The sequence below is a fragment of the Zonotrichia albicollis genome, chromosome 2, assembly GCF_047830755.1.
Source record: "Zonotrichia albicollis isolate bZonAlb1 chromosome 2, bZonAlb1.hap1, whole genome shotgun sequence".
NCBI classification, from domain to species: Eukaryota; Metazoa; Chordata; class Aves; order Passeriformes; family Passerellidae; genus Zonotrichia; species Zonotrichia albicollis.
The window spans coordinates 20,269,251-20,284,678 of NC_133820.1; the positions used below are offsets into that span (position 1 = coordinate 20,269,251).

The 15,428-nt window shown below is 41.6% G+C and overlaps 2 protein-coding genes across 3 annotated transcripts in view; one reads left to right on the plus strand and one right to left on the minus strand.

Moving 5' to 3' along the window:
- The window catches only part of LOC141728134 (uncharacterized), a 55,714-nt gene extending 46,547 nt beyond the window's left edge, over positions 1-9,167 (plus strand). Inside the window, exons 3-4 of one of the 2 annotated variants that reach the window (XR_012578849.1) lie at positions 6,822-6,887; positions 8,490-9,167. The gene's annotated coding sequence lies outside the window, so the exon portion shown is untranslated. The remainder of the gene's footprint in view (positions 1-6,821; positions 6,888-8,489) is intronic. The other variant, XR_012578852.1, reaches the window with a different exon arrangement.
- OTC (ornithine transcarbamylase) overlaps positions 3,978-15,428 on the minus strand; it is a 31,072-nt gene continuing 19,621 nt past the window's right edge. Inside the window, exons 6-10 of the mRNA XM_026791846.2 lie at positions 8,767-8,889; positions 8,009-8,062; positions 7,736-7,885; positions 6,796-6,933; positions 3,978-4,222 (exon numbers count right to left, since the gene is read on the minus strand). Of these exons, the coding sequence (XP_026647647.2) occupies positions 4,163-4,222; positions 6,796-6,933; positions 7,736-7,885; positions 8,009-8,062; positions 8,767-8,889 (525 nt within the window). The 3' untranslated portion in view covers positions 3,978-4,162. The remainder of the gene's footprint in view (positions 4,223-6,795; positions 6,934-7,735; positions 7,886-8,008; positions 8,063-8,766; positions 8,890-15,428) is intronic.

Here is a 15,428-nt window from a genome sequence, read left to right on the forward strand (position 1 = left end):
ATATTTAATTATGTTTGAGAATTTTTACTTTGTTCTCTCCTGGTTGTCCAGGCTACCCATTCAGTCCTCCCTAAGTTACAGGAATCATTTGCAAATTCTTTCTACAGGCCTCTTACCTGCTGTGGTAACTGTGCTCTCTCCCTTGTAATACACAGGAAAAAATGCTGTTCTTCCTCCTTGAGAAAATGATAAAGAAGATTTCTGCCCCTCTTTTTCTGCTAAATCTCTAGTTAATGTTAGCTCACTTTTGGAAGATCACACACAGATAATCAAAGAATCCCCTCACTGCTGTTAATGTGCTGCAGAACAAGAATGTACAGGGTCTGGGAACTGCTAAAAAGCAATCCTGTACTTTTCTTTCTAGGCATAGAATAGGAGCAATCCTCTATCCTCTACATGGCCATGAATATAGAGAGGAGTGGTTGCCAAAGCACTGGATTTGGGGCCATCTGAAGTGCTGTAGGATGTCCTTGCTGGCCACCAGTTTCTGCCCTCAGTGCCCCATTGGTCCTGTGTCCCATCTGCTGGATCTGTGCAGATGTCTCCAAGACTCCCAGCTGTCTAAAATGACATTAAAGTACCTCTGGGCCTCTGTGGTCCCCATGGCCTCAGCTGGGATCAGAGCCAGATTCAGTACTAACCTTGGATCTGCATCTGGACTTTGAGCACCAAAATTAGCATGAATATTCCCTGTTGGGACACAGCACAGCCTCAGTGCTGCCTGTGTGTGAGGTCTGGGTGTGCCTGCTCAAGCTGGAGCACACAGCCAGCCCTGCAGGGAAGAGGAACTGGACAGGGGGGATCAGTCCATCCCTTGTGCCCCTGTGAGGATGGATTAGGCTGGCAGCTGCCCCCACCAGTGCAGGGTCACCAGAGCACAGCCATGCAGATGTGTGGGGTGAGATATTGGACCAGGGGATTATTGAATGAGTCAGATGTGGGTAAGACTTGATAGTGATCTGAACTGACCCAGGGCTGCTCTCTGGGCCACACAGAAGAGCAGGACTTTTGTGGAAGGAAGGTCTAGGCTATCAGGAGCCAGGCAGGAGCATCCCTGTAAAAACACAGAGAAAAACAACACCCTATCCTTCAAGTACACTCAGCAATGAAAACAGCACTCCTACAGATTAAAGCATAATAAATGTAATGAAAAATGAAAAACACTGTAAGCTATTAGTTATGCTACCTGTTATGCATTTGGTTTAAGCCCTTTGAATGTTGATAAACTGTTTTCCCCTGTAGAAAACATCCCTACATTATTGCTGTTTTCCTTATTCACCACATTTGCAGTCATCATTAGTAAATTCAAGTAATGAATTAATGAGTCTGGGTGGCATCATAATGCTGTTTTGCACACTACCACAGCTACCACTCAGCAATCCCAGGATGCTGAAACCTGTCCAAGTGGATTAATCCTTGCAGTGCTTTTCTGTTGTATGTCAAGGCAGTGAAAGTCCCTACAAGCATAACAGAAACCCTTCAGGGCACCACATTTCAGGGTCTGTGGGGCAGAAAGTCTATTTGGTACCAATCCAATGCCTCTAGGAAGTGTCAGATCTGCACTGTGAGCACTCTGCAGGCAGTCTACACATGTTCCATAAATCTGCCTGCTGGGATGGTTTTGGCTCCCAGCACACAGGCGGGGTGTTGCACATGCAGCGGGGTGTAGGAGGTTCGGTGATTCCACACAGTGGAATCCAGTGCTCAGGATATGTAAAGTCCACCCAGTGTTTCTATAAAGCACCAGAACAGCTCATGGTGTGAGCAGTTTGTGCAAGATAGAGCAGGGGCTGTCATCCTTCTGTGTTCACAGAGGAATAGAATGAAGTGAAATCACCCTCCTGGAAATGTTGGACCCTCTAACTCAGACACCATGCCAGCAGCTCTGTGCATGTGTTATAAAAATGTCAAGGGGATTCAGCTGCCTGGCATCCTGCTCAGACTCCTGAGTACAAAAAGAGTCAGCAGTAACCAAGATCCATGCTGGCTCTAATCAGAGCACTGAGAATCAAAAGAGGAGCAGGATTGTTAAACTGTTCACCCTGAAACATTTAACTGTGCAGCTTTGGTGTTATAAATGTGTGTGACTTCACCGAGAGTACATTGAGCAACACCATAAACCTGGTATTAATGTGGCTTTTATGAAAGGACCAGCAAAGTGAGCTGTCTTACTCTCAGACAGCACTAAAATCAGGTCAATGGGGACATCTTCAAATTTGAGCACATGAGCAGCTCACTAGGTCCAAGAGGACCAATCCTATTTCTGCATATCTTGCTGAACTGGAACCTAATTCAAAAAACAGGACTTACTGCGACCATACACAGAAATATACTGTATTCCATGCATTTTCCTCCACATGCTGAACTGGGAAGTAAAACATTGATTTCTAGCACATACCCTATTCCTACATCATTGATGCAGCAATATCTCTGCTGAAGTGTAAATGTTCATTGAATTATTGAAACCCTTGCAATGTTGTAAAGGAAAATGTTAATCTTAACAAGACACACAAATGCCTGCAAGAACAAGAAATCAATTGTAAATAGATAGGAAAAAAAAGTATCTTTATTTTCATTTCAGTGATGTGTGGCCCTGCAGTGAACTCCAGTTTGGAAAGGAACTGAATAATGTTTTGCAGCTGGTCAGAAAATGCAAACCCATTTGCAGAATTTTCAGAAATATCACAGACATTGTCCCAGTATTACAGCGGGGGAAAAAAAAAGAAAAGTGAAACTATTTAGAAACAACAAAGAAGGCGTTTGTTAATAGTGAACTCAAAGCTTTACCTGAAATATTACATGAACATACCTAGATATCACAAAAACTACAAATGTCATGAATTTGTTTGCTACAGAGAAGGAGTAGCTGAAATGTGTGGTGTGTTACAGTGCAAGGCAAAATGCAGCAACTTCTGCAAAGAAGCTGTAGAAGTTTCATCATGTAGTGCCCTTTGAGTTTACTTAGGAAAAAAAATAGAATAATCAATTCTTTAGCCAAAATTCTGTTTGGGGAATGAATGTCTAGGAGAGATGGGCACAGAATGAACCAGTTCCTTCTGGCTGTCTCTCTTTCTGCATCCAGCTCCGTGGAAACAGCTCTATTCCAATTCCACAGCAGTATCCCCCTGCACCAGCCCACAGAAATGTCATGGAGGAGGATAATGCTCACAAGTTCTCCATATTTTTGGTGTCACACAGGAGTGGGATTTGGAGGTTGGCTGGAGAACAGAAACAGGAGTCAGGGTGCCCAGGAAATGCAGACAGCCAAGGCAAACTGCAGCACTGCTGGTCCACACACACTTCCCAAGATCAGCAATTTAATTTTATGTCTGTCGTATTGCTGCCTGGAATCAAAAGTCAAAACTTTCCAAACAACATTAAGAGTGGTAAGATAAAAAGCAAATCTTTAATGAAAGCTTTCAGGTGCACAAAAATGGCTCTGCTCACATGTGATACAGGATTTGTACAATTTTTATAGAGTTAATTTATTAGTACATCTAGCAGGTACATCCAATCAGAGATCAGTTGCCCCAGTAACCCACCCTTGACTCTGCCCCTCTGGAGCTGATCCAGGGTTTTTTTTGTCCTATATGTTGTTATGTCTCTCAAATTGTGGTGAAAAACAAAATTTCCTTGTTAGAAATTCCCTTCTTGAGAATAAGACTAAACAGAATTTCAAGAATGTGTTAGAAAGGGTTAGCTTATTGTTCTAAAATGTGAAAGAGAGCAGGAAAAGCACTATAAATTATACAACTAAATATCAAAAATCTGCAAAGCTACAATTATATGAAAAAGCTAAAAATCTTTATAAAAATCAATATCACACAGTGCAAGGCCACCACACCTACACTTAGACTATATCATGGCTATGCTGCTGGTAGTCCCAACCATTAAGTTAAAATCTTGGAATGTTTTCCATGATGCTGATCCCCAAAAAGGAGGGCCAGCTGGGAGCATCCAGATGAAAAGCAGCTTCTCCAATGGTGTTTATTGTCTTGAACATTTTCAGAAGTGTAATGCAATATTATACAGCTAAATATATGGTTTTATTAAAAAAAAAAATCACTCATTGCCTTGATCCTTTCTGAAGAAGATCTATGTGTTTGCAGACCAGAATATTCTGCTGATGAGGAATATTTTTCTCCTGGCAGGAATCCAAGCATCAAAATGTGGGTTTTTGTAGCTGTGGTGAGTAATCTGTCAGCAGGGAAACCATGACAGCCTAGAGGAGGAAGAGAAGAAAAAAATCCAATCACATTGGAAACAGATACTCCATAAAAATAAATAAGGGGGAAATATTTTCCAGCTCTGAAGCCTTGTGTTGAAAGTTATTATCCTGACAAAAATGGTACACTCAGATTTATTTGCTAGAATTTCTTATGATGAATCAGGCAAGAGCTGAAAATCAGTTAGGATGTTCTGTATTGTAGCTGATAGATTTTCTCAGTGTGGACAAAATATATTAATGGACAGCTTAGGAGCAATTCACACAAGCATTTAGATCAAATGCTGAGGCCTTTTTGGCATGTTGTGATGTATTCTCTGCTACTTCTAGGAGATGCTGTGGGTACCCAGACATCACATGGGCTGGCTTGTGGATTCCAGCACTTTCCATGAACATCAGCAAGAGCCACGCTAGATTATGGACTCTGAAATTTATCCCAGTTTAGCTGTACTTTCTGTAGGAAACATGGAAAATCCTCACTGAGATTAAGAGTGTACCGTCCAGCCCTCCTGCCCTGCCTGGCCAGCCTTTGGCCCAGCTGTGAAATGGCAGTGATTTAGTCAGGCAAATGAAATGTGGTTGCAGCAGCTCTGCTGCCCCTTCCATGCCTGTGCTCACAACAAACCCCTGGCTTGCCTGGCCTTGATAAGGCTTTACCTGATTCTTTACCTGGTGCTGTGATTTCATAGCAAGGTCTGACTGCACATTGTTATTTTGGCCCAGCACTGGATTTGTGAGGGTTCTCCAGGGGCTGTGGTCTTGCTGGCTGTCCTTCCTTTCCCCTCATCACTGCCAGGTGTGGAAACCCAGGGCACTGGGAATATCTCTCTGTCTGCTCTGGGGTACCCTGATCCCCAGGGCAGCAATGACTTTGACCCTCACTCATGGAGAAAGTTTCCCAGACTTCAAGATAGACCAGAATCCGCAAAAGTGTGAAATAGATTATAGAGAATAGTGTAGGTGTATCACTTGGTGAGAAATTTAGGATTTGGGGTTTTAAGTATGTTGTGGATGGAAGTAAGATGGAGGTTTTAGGGTGAAGGCAGATTGTTCTTCTTTACCTTCTTCTTCCTTCTTCTTCATGGGTTTGGGTGGCATTTTGTAATTGGGCAGAAAAGTCTGCATTGGGATCAGTTATTGGGTTAAAAGGGAAAATAATCTAGGTGTCCTTTCCTCATTGGATAGTTTAGTCTTAAAAGCCCTTGTAACAAGAGATTGTTGCCATGTTGTGCCTTCTAATGAAAAGCTGCTGAACTCACAGTGATGAGACTGTTTTACTGATAAGAAATAATAAACACCTGAGTCTGAACATGAACTCCTGTCTCAAATGCCTTCAATCCAGACCCTCAGAAACTGATAGCCAGGGCCAGCCAGGCACGCAGAGATGCCTGAATTAGAGCTGTGCAGCCCCTCAGTGCTGCCCATTCGTGGCTGCACTCAGCCCTGCTTGCATCTACAGCTGAGCAATTAATCTATTCTTCTGTTTGCTTTCTGTGCTACAAGTGGTAGAAAATACTATATAAACAAGACCCATGCATTCATTATTTTTATAGGTTGATAAAATACAAAGATGACATTTTCCTTTCATCCCCCCAGCCCCCCCAAAAATGTGCATCTGGAACCCAAAGTAAAGGGCTTCTTTCTTTTGAAAAATAATATTTAGGGCAGTTAGAAACATTGCAAAATTAAAACAAAAAATCCAAGCATTTTGTTGAATTTTAAGGACAAAACTATGAATTTAACACAAATTTGTTAGTAATTTTGACTGTGTCCAATGTCTGAGGTTTTAGCAAACACAACACTAAACCCCTTATGTATTCATTTGGAGCACATCTAGACTTCATCTCAGAACTCTGACAATGCCATCTCTGTTTTTCTTTTCACCTCTGAAAGTTTTCTCTAGCTTTTGTCAGCTTGGTGAATCTAAAGCCAAAAATAAATAATAGGGTACTGAGGTCTGGCAGTAATTTTCTGAAATTCCAGGAATGCTGAGAGGGGAGTTGTGGTTTATGTTAAATGCCAAGTGTCCCCTCATGGCTCCCATGATCACACAGCGTCACCCACACCATAACTTTTCAGGATTATTCAAATCTTTGCTCTTCCAGCATTTTCTCAGGGAAAGTTCCCATTGGTGTCACCAGCAACTTTTCCTGAGAGAAATGAACTGGTTTTAAGTGTTTGGGAAACTGCAGTTTCTAAAACCAAACCCTGGGACCTCAGCATTTAACGTGTTTTAATTGAGAAGCTGAGTTAATCATTAGAGTAAATACAGTGATTTAATTACCAAAAAACCCGACAGTTCATATTGTAGATTTCACTTAGTGATAAAACCTGGGTCAAGCAACAGCAGAACATCACCAAAATAGATCACATTTGTGCCCAGAAGTATTTGTGCTACTAATGTTTTCTATAGTCAAAATTGTGATGTGCTCTGGGGTAAATTTGAAACATATGTTTTAACATTCACTATTTATTGTGGAATCAGGTTGAATTCAAACCTGTTATGTCAGGCAGAAGAGAATTGACCCTAACATCCAAACAATGTTATCTTCATTTCTTTTTTTTCTTACCATAATTGTCCATTTTCTGTTTTCAGCCTCCTGGAAAACTAATGACTGTGGAGAATAAAATACTTCATCATCAACTTCTTCAGGCTTTCTGGGTAAACAGTGTAAAAAAGTCCAGTTGGAAGCAGCAGATTTTGCAGTCTGTAGATTAAAAAGCATATAAAATACAGACATATGTGAGGACATTAGTAAAATCCTTCACTGGTAAAAAAGTTAACAAATTTTATATTAACTCCCACTCTGGTTACTTGGATGATGAACTCAGAAGAATTCCACAGACTTCAAAAGAATTCCTCATCTGTGAATAAGATGGGAATATCTCCATGCACATCTGTCAGAGTTCAATGCTGGCTTCCCAGAAGTCAAAAAGTCACTCCAATTTCTCTGAGTTTAGAAAACCCCTCTGCTGCACATGTTCTGGAGCTGGATCCCATTGGGAAGCTCTGAAAGAGGCCAAGCCATGTGGAGTGTGTGACATAATTAAAACTTTGTTATCTTTGTGAGTTTTCTCATCTGGAGGGAGGTTTACATGTGGTTTTCCATGGCCCCACTCAAAAACCCCCAAACTCATGCTTGGTTGATATTGATTCTTATAAATGCAAAGTGTTGCTCTGATTTTTTAAGATATTCTAAACCTTCTGATGCTTACATTCTTGTACGAACTTTCTCACACACTTTATGTAAATAACTTATTGGTTTTCGTTCCTTTATGGAGGAAGAGAAATTTGATGGACTGTTGGTTTGTCCAGTGTCATTGGAGAGGTGGCACTTTCACCCTCCAATCCACTGTCACTTTTAAAAATCTATAAATGTTGGAGTCAGAAAATAAATTTCCCCTTTTTCACCTTGAGAACAACAGTGTGTCCACGTCATGTTGTTTTGTGTCCTATAGTGACATGAAAAGTGTAAAAACATAAATAAAACCCAAAATCTCAGTTTTTACCTGCATTGTAATCTGATAACCTTGAAAGGCCTTTAGTCTTTCTTTCTTCTCCTCCTCTTGTCCCATGCTTATCCAAGTGTCTGTGACTAAGACATTGGCACTGTCTGCAGCTTCCAAAGGGTCTCTTGTGAGAAGTAATTTGGTACCATACTAGAGTGGATAAAATAAGGAAGATCACTAAGACAAGGAACTTCATTTATTATATATTTCATTATACCAATGAAAATAAACTCTATTCAAACTATTCTACTAGGCTGTTTTTTAGGCTCCTACCTCTTTGGAGTTGTGTTCAGTTATTTTAGTTATCCTGAGGTCTGGTTCAAAGCCCTGACAAAAGAGATGATGGGTAAGACATCATTAGACATGTGTTAGATCTTCACTAATTAATGAGAACAGTTAGAAAAATGCTTATTGAACCATTGTGAACCATTGGCCATGGAAGAAGAATACCTTCAAAACTGTAAAACTTGAGGAAACTGTTGATTTTGTTGAAAGTTTATTTTTGAGATAAAGTGGTGAAAATTGTTCTAAAAATATAAGAAAAATGTATTTGACAATTACAGAATTAAATGCATATACAACATTTTAATTTTTTTTGTTCTAAACTGATTTAAAAATAGTTTATATTGTATTACAATGCAATATAAAATGCTGCACATTCTAAAATGCTGCACCACCAATTTACATGAAATGAGATGCAACACTTCCACCTATCTGAAACAGCCTAATTTATTTTTTTTTTTTTTTTGGACAGGGAGAGTGCATTGGATGGCTTTGTAAGGCTTTATCAGATGGAACTGTGATCCTCCATGATTTATACTCCTGTCATGTATTCCCATTTCTGATGTTGGACTCAGTGGAATCACTCCTGCTTTGCATCCAAATAACTGGATTTTGTACCTTGGTTCTGAAAACAGGCACTTGGGATAGATGCAGGCACCCCCAGCTGGGCCCTTGGGCAATGCCTGAGTGTTTGAGACAAGTCTGGGTGCAGTTTGCCTTCCTTTCTGCATGGGTTTGCTTTTCCTTACCCTGGGAGTGGCAATCCTCAGGTGCATTCCCAGCTTTGCAGCGCTCACCATGAAGGAGTGCAGGACGTTGTTGCCATCCCCGATCCAGGCCACGGTGAGCCCCTGCAGCCCTCCATAGTGTTCCTGCCCAAGCAATCACAGACCCTGGGGTTACATTCCAGAGGAGCTGGGCAGGCTGATGGACAAAAGGGAATGATAAGAAGGGTCTGTGCAAAGGCAGCTGGCTGCCTTCAAGTGCTGCCTGCATGGAGCACGCCTGGAATTGCTGCTCCTACAGGATGGTCATGGAAGGGAAGCCCCCCTGTCGTACAAGAAGGGCCAAGTGCTGCTGCTTCCCCTAGAGAAGGACACTATCACAGACACATTTTATAAAAAATCCTTTCCTTAGGATTTTTCTCCTGAGAAGCCTCAGAAACAAAATGTAAAAAATAGTTATCTGCTGCTGTGGAATGCAACAAGTAGATCTGTGATTGGTCTCAAGTAATTGTTTTTAATTAATGGCCAATCACAGTGAGGTAGCTCAGACTCTCTGTCTGAGACACAAGCTTTTGTTATCATCCTTTCTTTTTCTATTCTTAGCTAGCCTTCTGATGAAATCCTTTCTTCTGTTCTTTTAGTATAGTTTTAATGTAATATATATCATAAAATAATAAACCAGCCTTCTGAAACATGGAGTCAGATCCTTGTCTCTTCTCTCTCCTTGGACCCCTGTGAACACCACCACAGGACACATTGGCACATGTGAGAAGGAAACATTGGCACATGTGCCACATAGTGAGGCTTAGGCTGAGAGATTCAGCAGCAGACACAAAGTCATTTCAGCATGTTCTTTGGGCCTCATAAACATCAGTGAGTGTTGGAAATTATTAATGTAGAGACAGTCCTAATGCCTGGAGTGAAACTCCTTCCAGCTTTCCCCCAGATTGTGAAAATATCCCAATTGAGGTTTGCTCTGGCCTGGTTGCCTCTGCACCCTGTTCCCTGTGGCCATGGCAGTGCCAGGTCCTGGGGGTGCATCTCCACCCCCAACTGCACAGGACAGCAAAAGCAGCACTCTGAAAGCAGCTGTGCCACTCATGGCCTGCGGCATTTGTTCTCCACTGTTCAGCCAAAGAGTGCAGGGATTTTTTTAAAAAAATGTGGATTACCCAAACTTGAAACAGCATTACAGAGTTAACTGTGGTTTTTCCTGATGGCACTTACAGCCTGGCCATGTGCAGTTACTCTGTCCCTCCACCCCAAGCAGATAAGGCCTAAGGAGGAACAAGAGTAACAGGAGTTACACGCAGAGCAGGACAATTTGAGGCTCCTTAATGAGCCTTGTTTTAAATATCCATGTTTATAGGCACTTAAGCTGATAACCAATTTTTTTTACAAAGACATAACCAAATTCTCCTATAAGCCTGCCCTGTAAAGCTCTATCTCATGACTTGAAACAATTTCTGGAGAGCCTTTTATTCTTAGTTCAAATCTGGGCCATGCTACAATTGCATTGTAGTAGCTGGAAGCCAGACAGTGTTTCAACACTTTGTGTGACATGATTCAATGCTTGTCAGAGAGGATAAGCATCCACATTGTACTAAGTGGCAACCTTGCAGGCAGTTGCAGAAAAGATGCCAAAAGACCGAACAGGAAAAGGGCTGGGACCACCCCCTCCTCTCCTGGCCGCAGCTTCTCCTAAACAAATAGTTTGTGAGGTTGTTCTGGAACAAAGTTATTAGCATTTCTTTCAATGAGCACAATTTTGAGTCAAAAATAGTAGTAATTGAAAATTGAATGACATTAAAGTGCTGTAAATACCTAAACTGGTTAGAGTCCTAGACTGTTCAGGTTTAAGGGCTAAAATTACGGTATTGCAAAAATATTGCTTTTTCAGATAAGTTTGTTAACAGCAGGCTCATTGGCAGGGGTTGGATGCAAGGGCATTTACAGGAGAACAAATCAGGACTGTGTGGACATGGAAGTTATTTCAGTATAACCATTCTGCAGGTCTCCAAGGATCTTACAAAGTCCTTCCACATCTCCTAGCAATGGTGCTGCTAGGAGAAGGCCAAACTGAAGCATCTATTTAAGGTGTTGTTTCCATTTAGAGCTTAGTGATAGCTGAGACCAGAACTCACAGCCAGAAGCAAGTGAGACAGTCCTGAGTTCTTTTCATCTCACTGTTTAAAAATAGACATCTCAGCCTTAATACTCAAAGCATTGACTAGAGTCACAAATACACTGCTGTGTTAAACAACTTCACCTTACTGCCAGCTGCTACTCTGCATTTAAAGAAGCCCAGTGCATACTAAGTGGTCTCCTCTGTTTTCCCAAGCTGCTGGCTGTTACAGATAAAATATGGAGTACTGGACGTGTCTGTATAATGATCCCTGATATGCAGTGCAAATTGCAAACCATATCTGCAGTGACTACTGTGTAGAGTGGACATAGCTGAACTGATTTTAATGAAGATATTTTGCTAATGTAAGGAGTCATAGCAAGGCAGAATCAAGCTGTGTGTGTGCCAGTGAAGCCTGTTTTGTATCCTGTGCTAGGGTTTGTGCTGCCACTGGTGCACTGCTGCTGTAATTCAAACCTCTTCATCTAAAGCCGGATCACTGTGACTGTGACTGTACTGCTTATAAGCAAACACACTCCCTCAGCTTCCAGCAAAGATGACTCTGTTGGTCAGAACCAGAAAGCTTGGAGGCAAAACAAAAGCTACAGTAAATGACACACTTCCCCTCCCACCCTCTCCCTCTTATAGTATGTGCTTACACAATCACACAGGTGAAATCCTGCTAAAAGTGTTTTGCCATGATAGTAACACTCTAAATTAAATGAGAGCCTTTACAATCAATACCTGCTGATCACCAGAACCTCTGAAGAAATTTCCCCTTTGCATCCCTCCCCAGTTTTTACAAATTATGTCATATTGATGTAGGCTTTACTCCTGCATGGGTGCTCTGCAGTTTCACTCTACATTTGGAACATGACTCCTAGTAAATCCACACAAAAAATAACATATTTAGAAAGTCTAGAGCCCTTCTCCCTTATGAAGGCTCTTTGACAAAGTAGTTATTGCTGTTGTATTGCCATAAATCTTGCCTGTGTTATTTTCATGAAAAATCCCAGCTAAATAAGTAATACCAATTTTACATTCAATTTTCTCACCCTCATGTTGCTTTCATAATGTTTCATTCTGTTCTTATCCATGGCTGCAGTGTATCAGTGTAGGCAACTCGGGGAGAAAATCAGTCTGCTCAGTGATTTGACCCTGCTGTATGTGTGGAGGACTGGGTTAACTAATTGGGGACATTTGTGTCTGCCTCTGCCTGGACTTGCTTCCAGCGAGACTGAAACTCTGACACCATTATAGATTAATTCTGAAATGTTTGACCACAACTGTCATAACAGCCCTCAATTAAAACAAGCTTTTGAATAATGAATCAATAATCTGTCAAATTTTAAAATGGAATGCCAGGGACTAATCAAAGCTTTAGCCCTTCAGGAGACAGTGCAATCCAGTAAATGAGAAACTGGGCAAACTTGGATCTTCTGCTTCTCAAACCGGGCTTAGGGCAGATGCTGGGCCAGTTATTTCTTATCCCCACACTGGTTTTTGTCCTGGTTATTGATGCAGTATATTTTAGAAGATCAGGACAGATCTTAGTTGGGATTTCTAATTGTTAGAATAATAAGGATGATGATGGTGATGAATTTGAAAATTGTAATAATTTGAGGTCTTGGGATCAAACAGCAAGGAGAATTTGAGAATATATTGCAGCCCTTTTCTAGCTGGGCAGCATTATTTGTTATGCTGTTTAAAAAGAAACCACCGATGTATTTCTTATGCCAACCGTTGCTTTATGAAAAAGAAAATTCCCTCCAGACCAGTGACATAAAAAGCTAGTGGCATATGGATCCACTCTAATTACCAGTCTGGCCAGCTAGAAGCGAGCTGATTTGGCCAGTGACATTAATATCAATTGAATCAATGTCAATAGCCGGGCTGCCTCTGGAATACAGATTGTGTGATGCTGCCCTCCAGCCACGCAGAGCAGAGCAGAAGCTGAGCCACAGCTCCTGCCCAGGACACTGAGAGGCACTGGGTGAACTCAGCTCGTGGCTGTTTCAGAACAAGCAGGGCAGTTAAGGGGCTCAGTGTGTGCTCACAAACTCACAGTCTTTAAAGGACAAATCCCCAAATCCTCAAAAACTGGTTCTTTACATGTTTGCAACCATTTTAAGTGGGTTATACCTCAAGCACACTCAATTCAACACAACCTTTAAGAAGGAAGATAGTGTATATACAGGTTAAGAAAAACATTTTTCTTGGCTTAACAGAGGGCATTAACCCTGAGCACAATATTAAAGGACAGAGCCAGCCTAGACTTCAAACACATGAGGGGATCCAGGTCGCTCAGGAAGAAGGCACTGGGCAGGAGGATGCTGAACCTGAGGAATCTCACCCCAATATCCATAACAGGAACACACTGCATGATCTGAAAAGAGCATTTCCAGGATGAGAATTTGCTCTGAATACAGAATGAGAATTGACAGCCCTGAAAATAAACCAGCTGCATTGTTTGGGGGATGCAATGGACGATAGTAAAATAATGACACTAAAATGAACCTGTGAAAAGGGAATAGAAGCTATAAGCAAGAAAACATTTTTTCAAAACAAACCTTGCAATTATGTAGTTTCAGACCAAAGAGAAAGTTCTTGAGGAGGGTTCAAGAAGGCACACAACTAAATTAATAGGTTACAGAAAATGGAAGAAGAAAAATGTGCTAAGGATGAAGAGGGCCAGAGTGCATTTAGAGCTGCACTGGAAAACAGAGAAGAAAAAAAAGAAAAAAATGTACATTTTGGGTATGTACTGACAGCAGTGAGGAACAGATCCAGGCAGGAAAATATTTACGGGAATAGGGAAGAGACATTTTTTAAGGAGAAATAAGCTGTACAAAATCTGTAGTTACATTTAAATATTAGGCTAGCAGTCTGTGCCACTACTGTAGTTTGCATATATGCATAAATCAAATAAATTGCCTTGGTATTGCACAGCAACAGTCTAAATGTTATGTATGGTCTTTCACCTCATTTAAAGAATCAGTGGTACCATTCCACATCCTCCCTGTATTAATCTTCTTGCAGGCAGGACTTGGATGACATCTTGCTGAAAATCCCATAAGAAACTTGACTGGGGTAAATAGAAACCAGACCCTGTGGCTCACACCTCTTCAAGAGTTAATCTCACCTCTGTGGCCTGGCAAAGTTCGTTATATGATTAAAATGTTGTTTCATTTCATGCCACCCCAGTCTTCTCCAACTCACTGTACAGTGCAAAGAGGAAAAATGGGAGCAGAGGGACAGAAAGGGAGAGTTCAGGCAGTGCCATCACCCACAGGGAGCTGCTGAGAGCTCTCCCCTGCCTGCCCCTCTCTCCTGGATAAGAAACAGAAATGGAAAGTGAGTCAGCAGCCAGCAGTGCAACATGCCCTTGGCACAGTGGGGTGGCCACCCAGCTGCCCTATAAAGATCTCCTGACAAATTTTGGGCTAAGGAACATGCTGGAAAGGATCAGGGAGAGATGGGTAGATGGAGGAGATGGTGCTCTGCTTATTGGGCTGAGTGTGAAAGTGCTGCAAATTTAAAAAAAAACTTCCACATCTGCATGAAAGCTGAGCCATTCTTTGTGATCACTGTAAGCGCTCCTTTTGTCATGACACCTCTCCATGTCTTTTGTTTGAGCACCAACTGCTATGGACCTGTTTCTTCATCACCAAAGACATTCTCCCTGGTGTTTGGTGCAGCAAGGACACCCACAGCTGTTGGTGCTGCCCCTGGAATTCAAGCCAGGGAAGAGTGCAGCCCGGGCTCATGTTCACCTGGAGCTTCTGCCACAGCTGCCCTGTGCAAGGATGCAATGGAGGAGCAGAGGGTGATCAACAGGGCATGTTCTCATCCCGCTGCTTTCCACAGGCTTCCCCCTAAGAGCAGTGCAGAAAGAGATGCATCTCCAGAAGGTGACTGGGATGCTCATTGGACTCTCTTCATTAGCTGGAGGTGGAGGAGAGGGGAACAGCACTGTGAGCCTGGGTGCTGGAGTCAGGCAGTGGCTGAGATAAAACCATTTTCAGGGACAGATATACCCATGGCTGGGTGAGCTGGGAGTCACAGATTGCTCTGAAGAGTGTTACTCACAAGTGATAAAATGCTGATTAATAAGGTGTTTCCAAAACAGAACATCCCACAAAACACAAACAGAAGATTCTCCTGACTTTTGTTTGCACACAGTGTTAACAATAAAATTATGACATTCTCATAACAGCTTACTGTCTCTTATGCAATTTGAACATTGAGGCTGGCTCAATGTGATCTTACAAATCTCCCTTATCCTGAGGTCTGTAAGCATTTTAGTCTTTAGTTCACCAATTTTTCCTGGTCTCTTCACCATGAATATAAAAAATTTACAAAAAATTACTTAAAATAAAGAAGTGATTTTCACCAAACACATGAGCCTTCCAGTACTTAAGGTCTAAAGCATGAATAATTTAATATTACTTGCACTTGATCTTTTCCACACACTGAATGTCCCATAGCAAAGTCCCCAACAACTGAGAAATATAGCTGAATAAATCAGAAAATTATTCTGCCCTACCATTTTCAAGCAGTG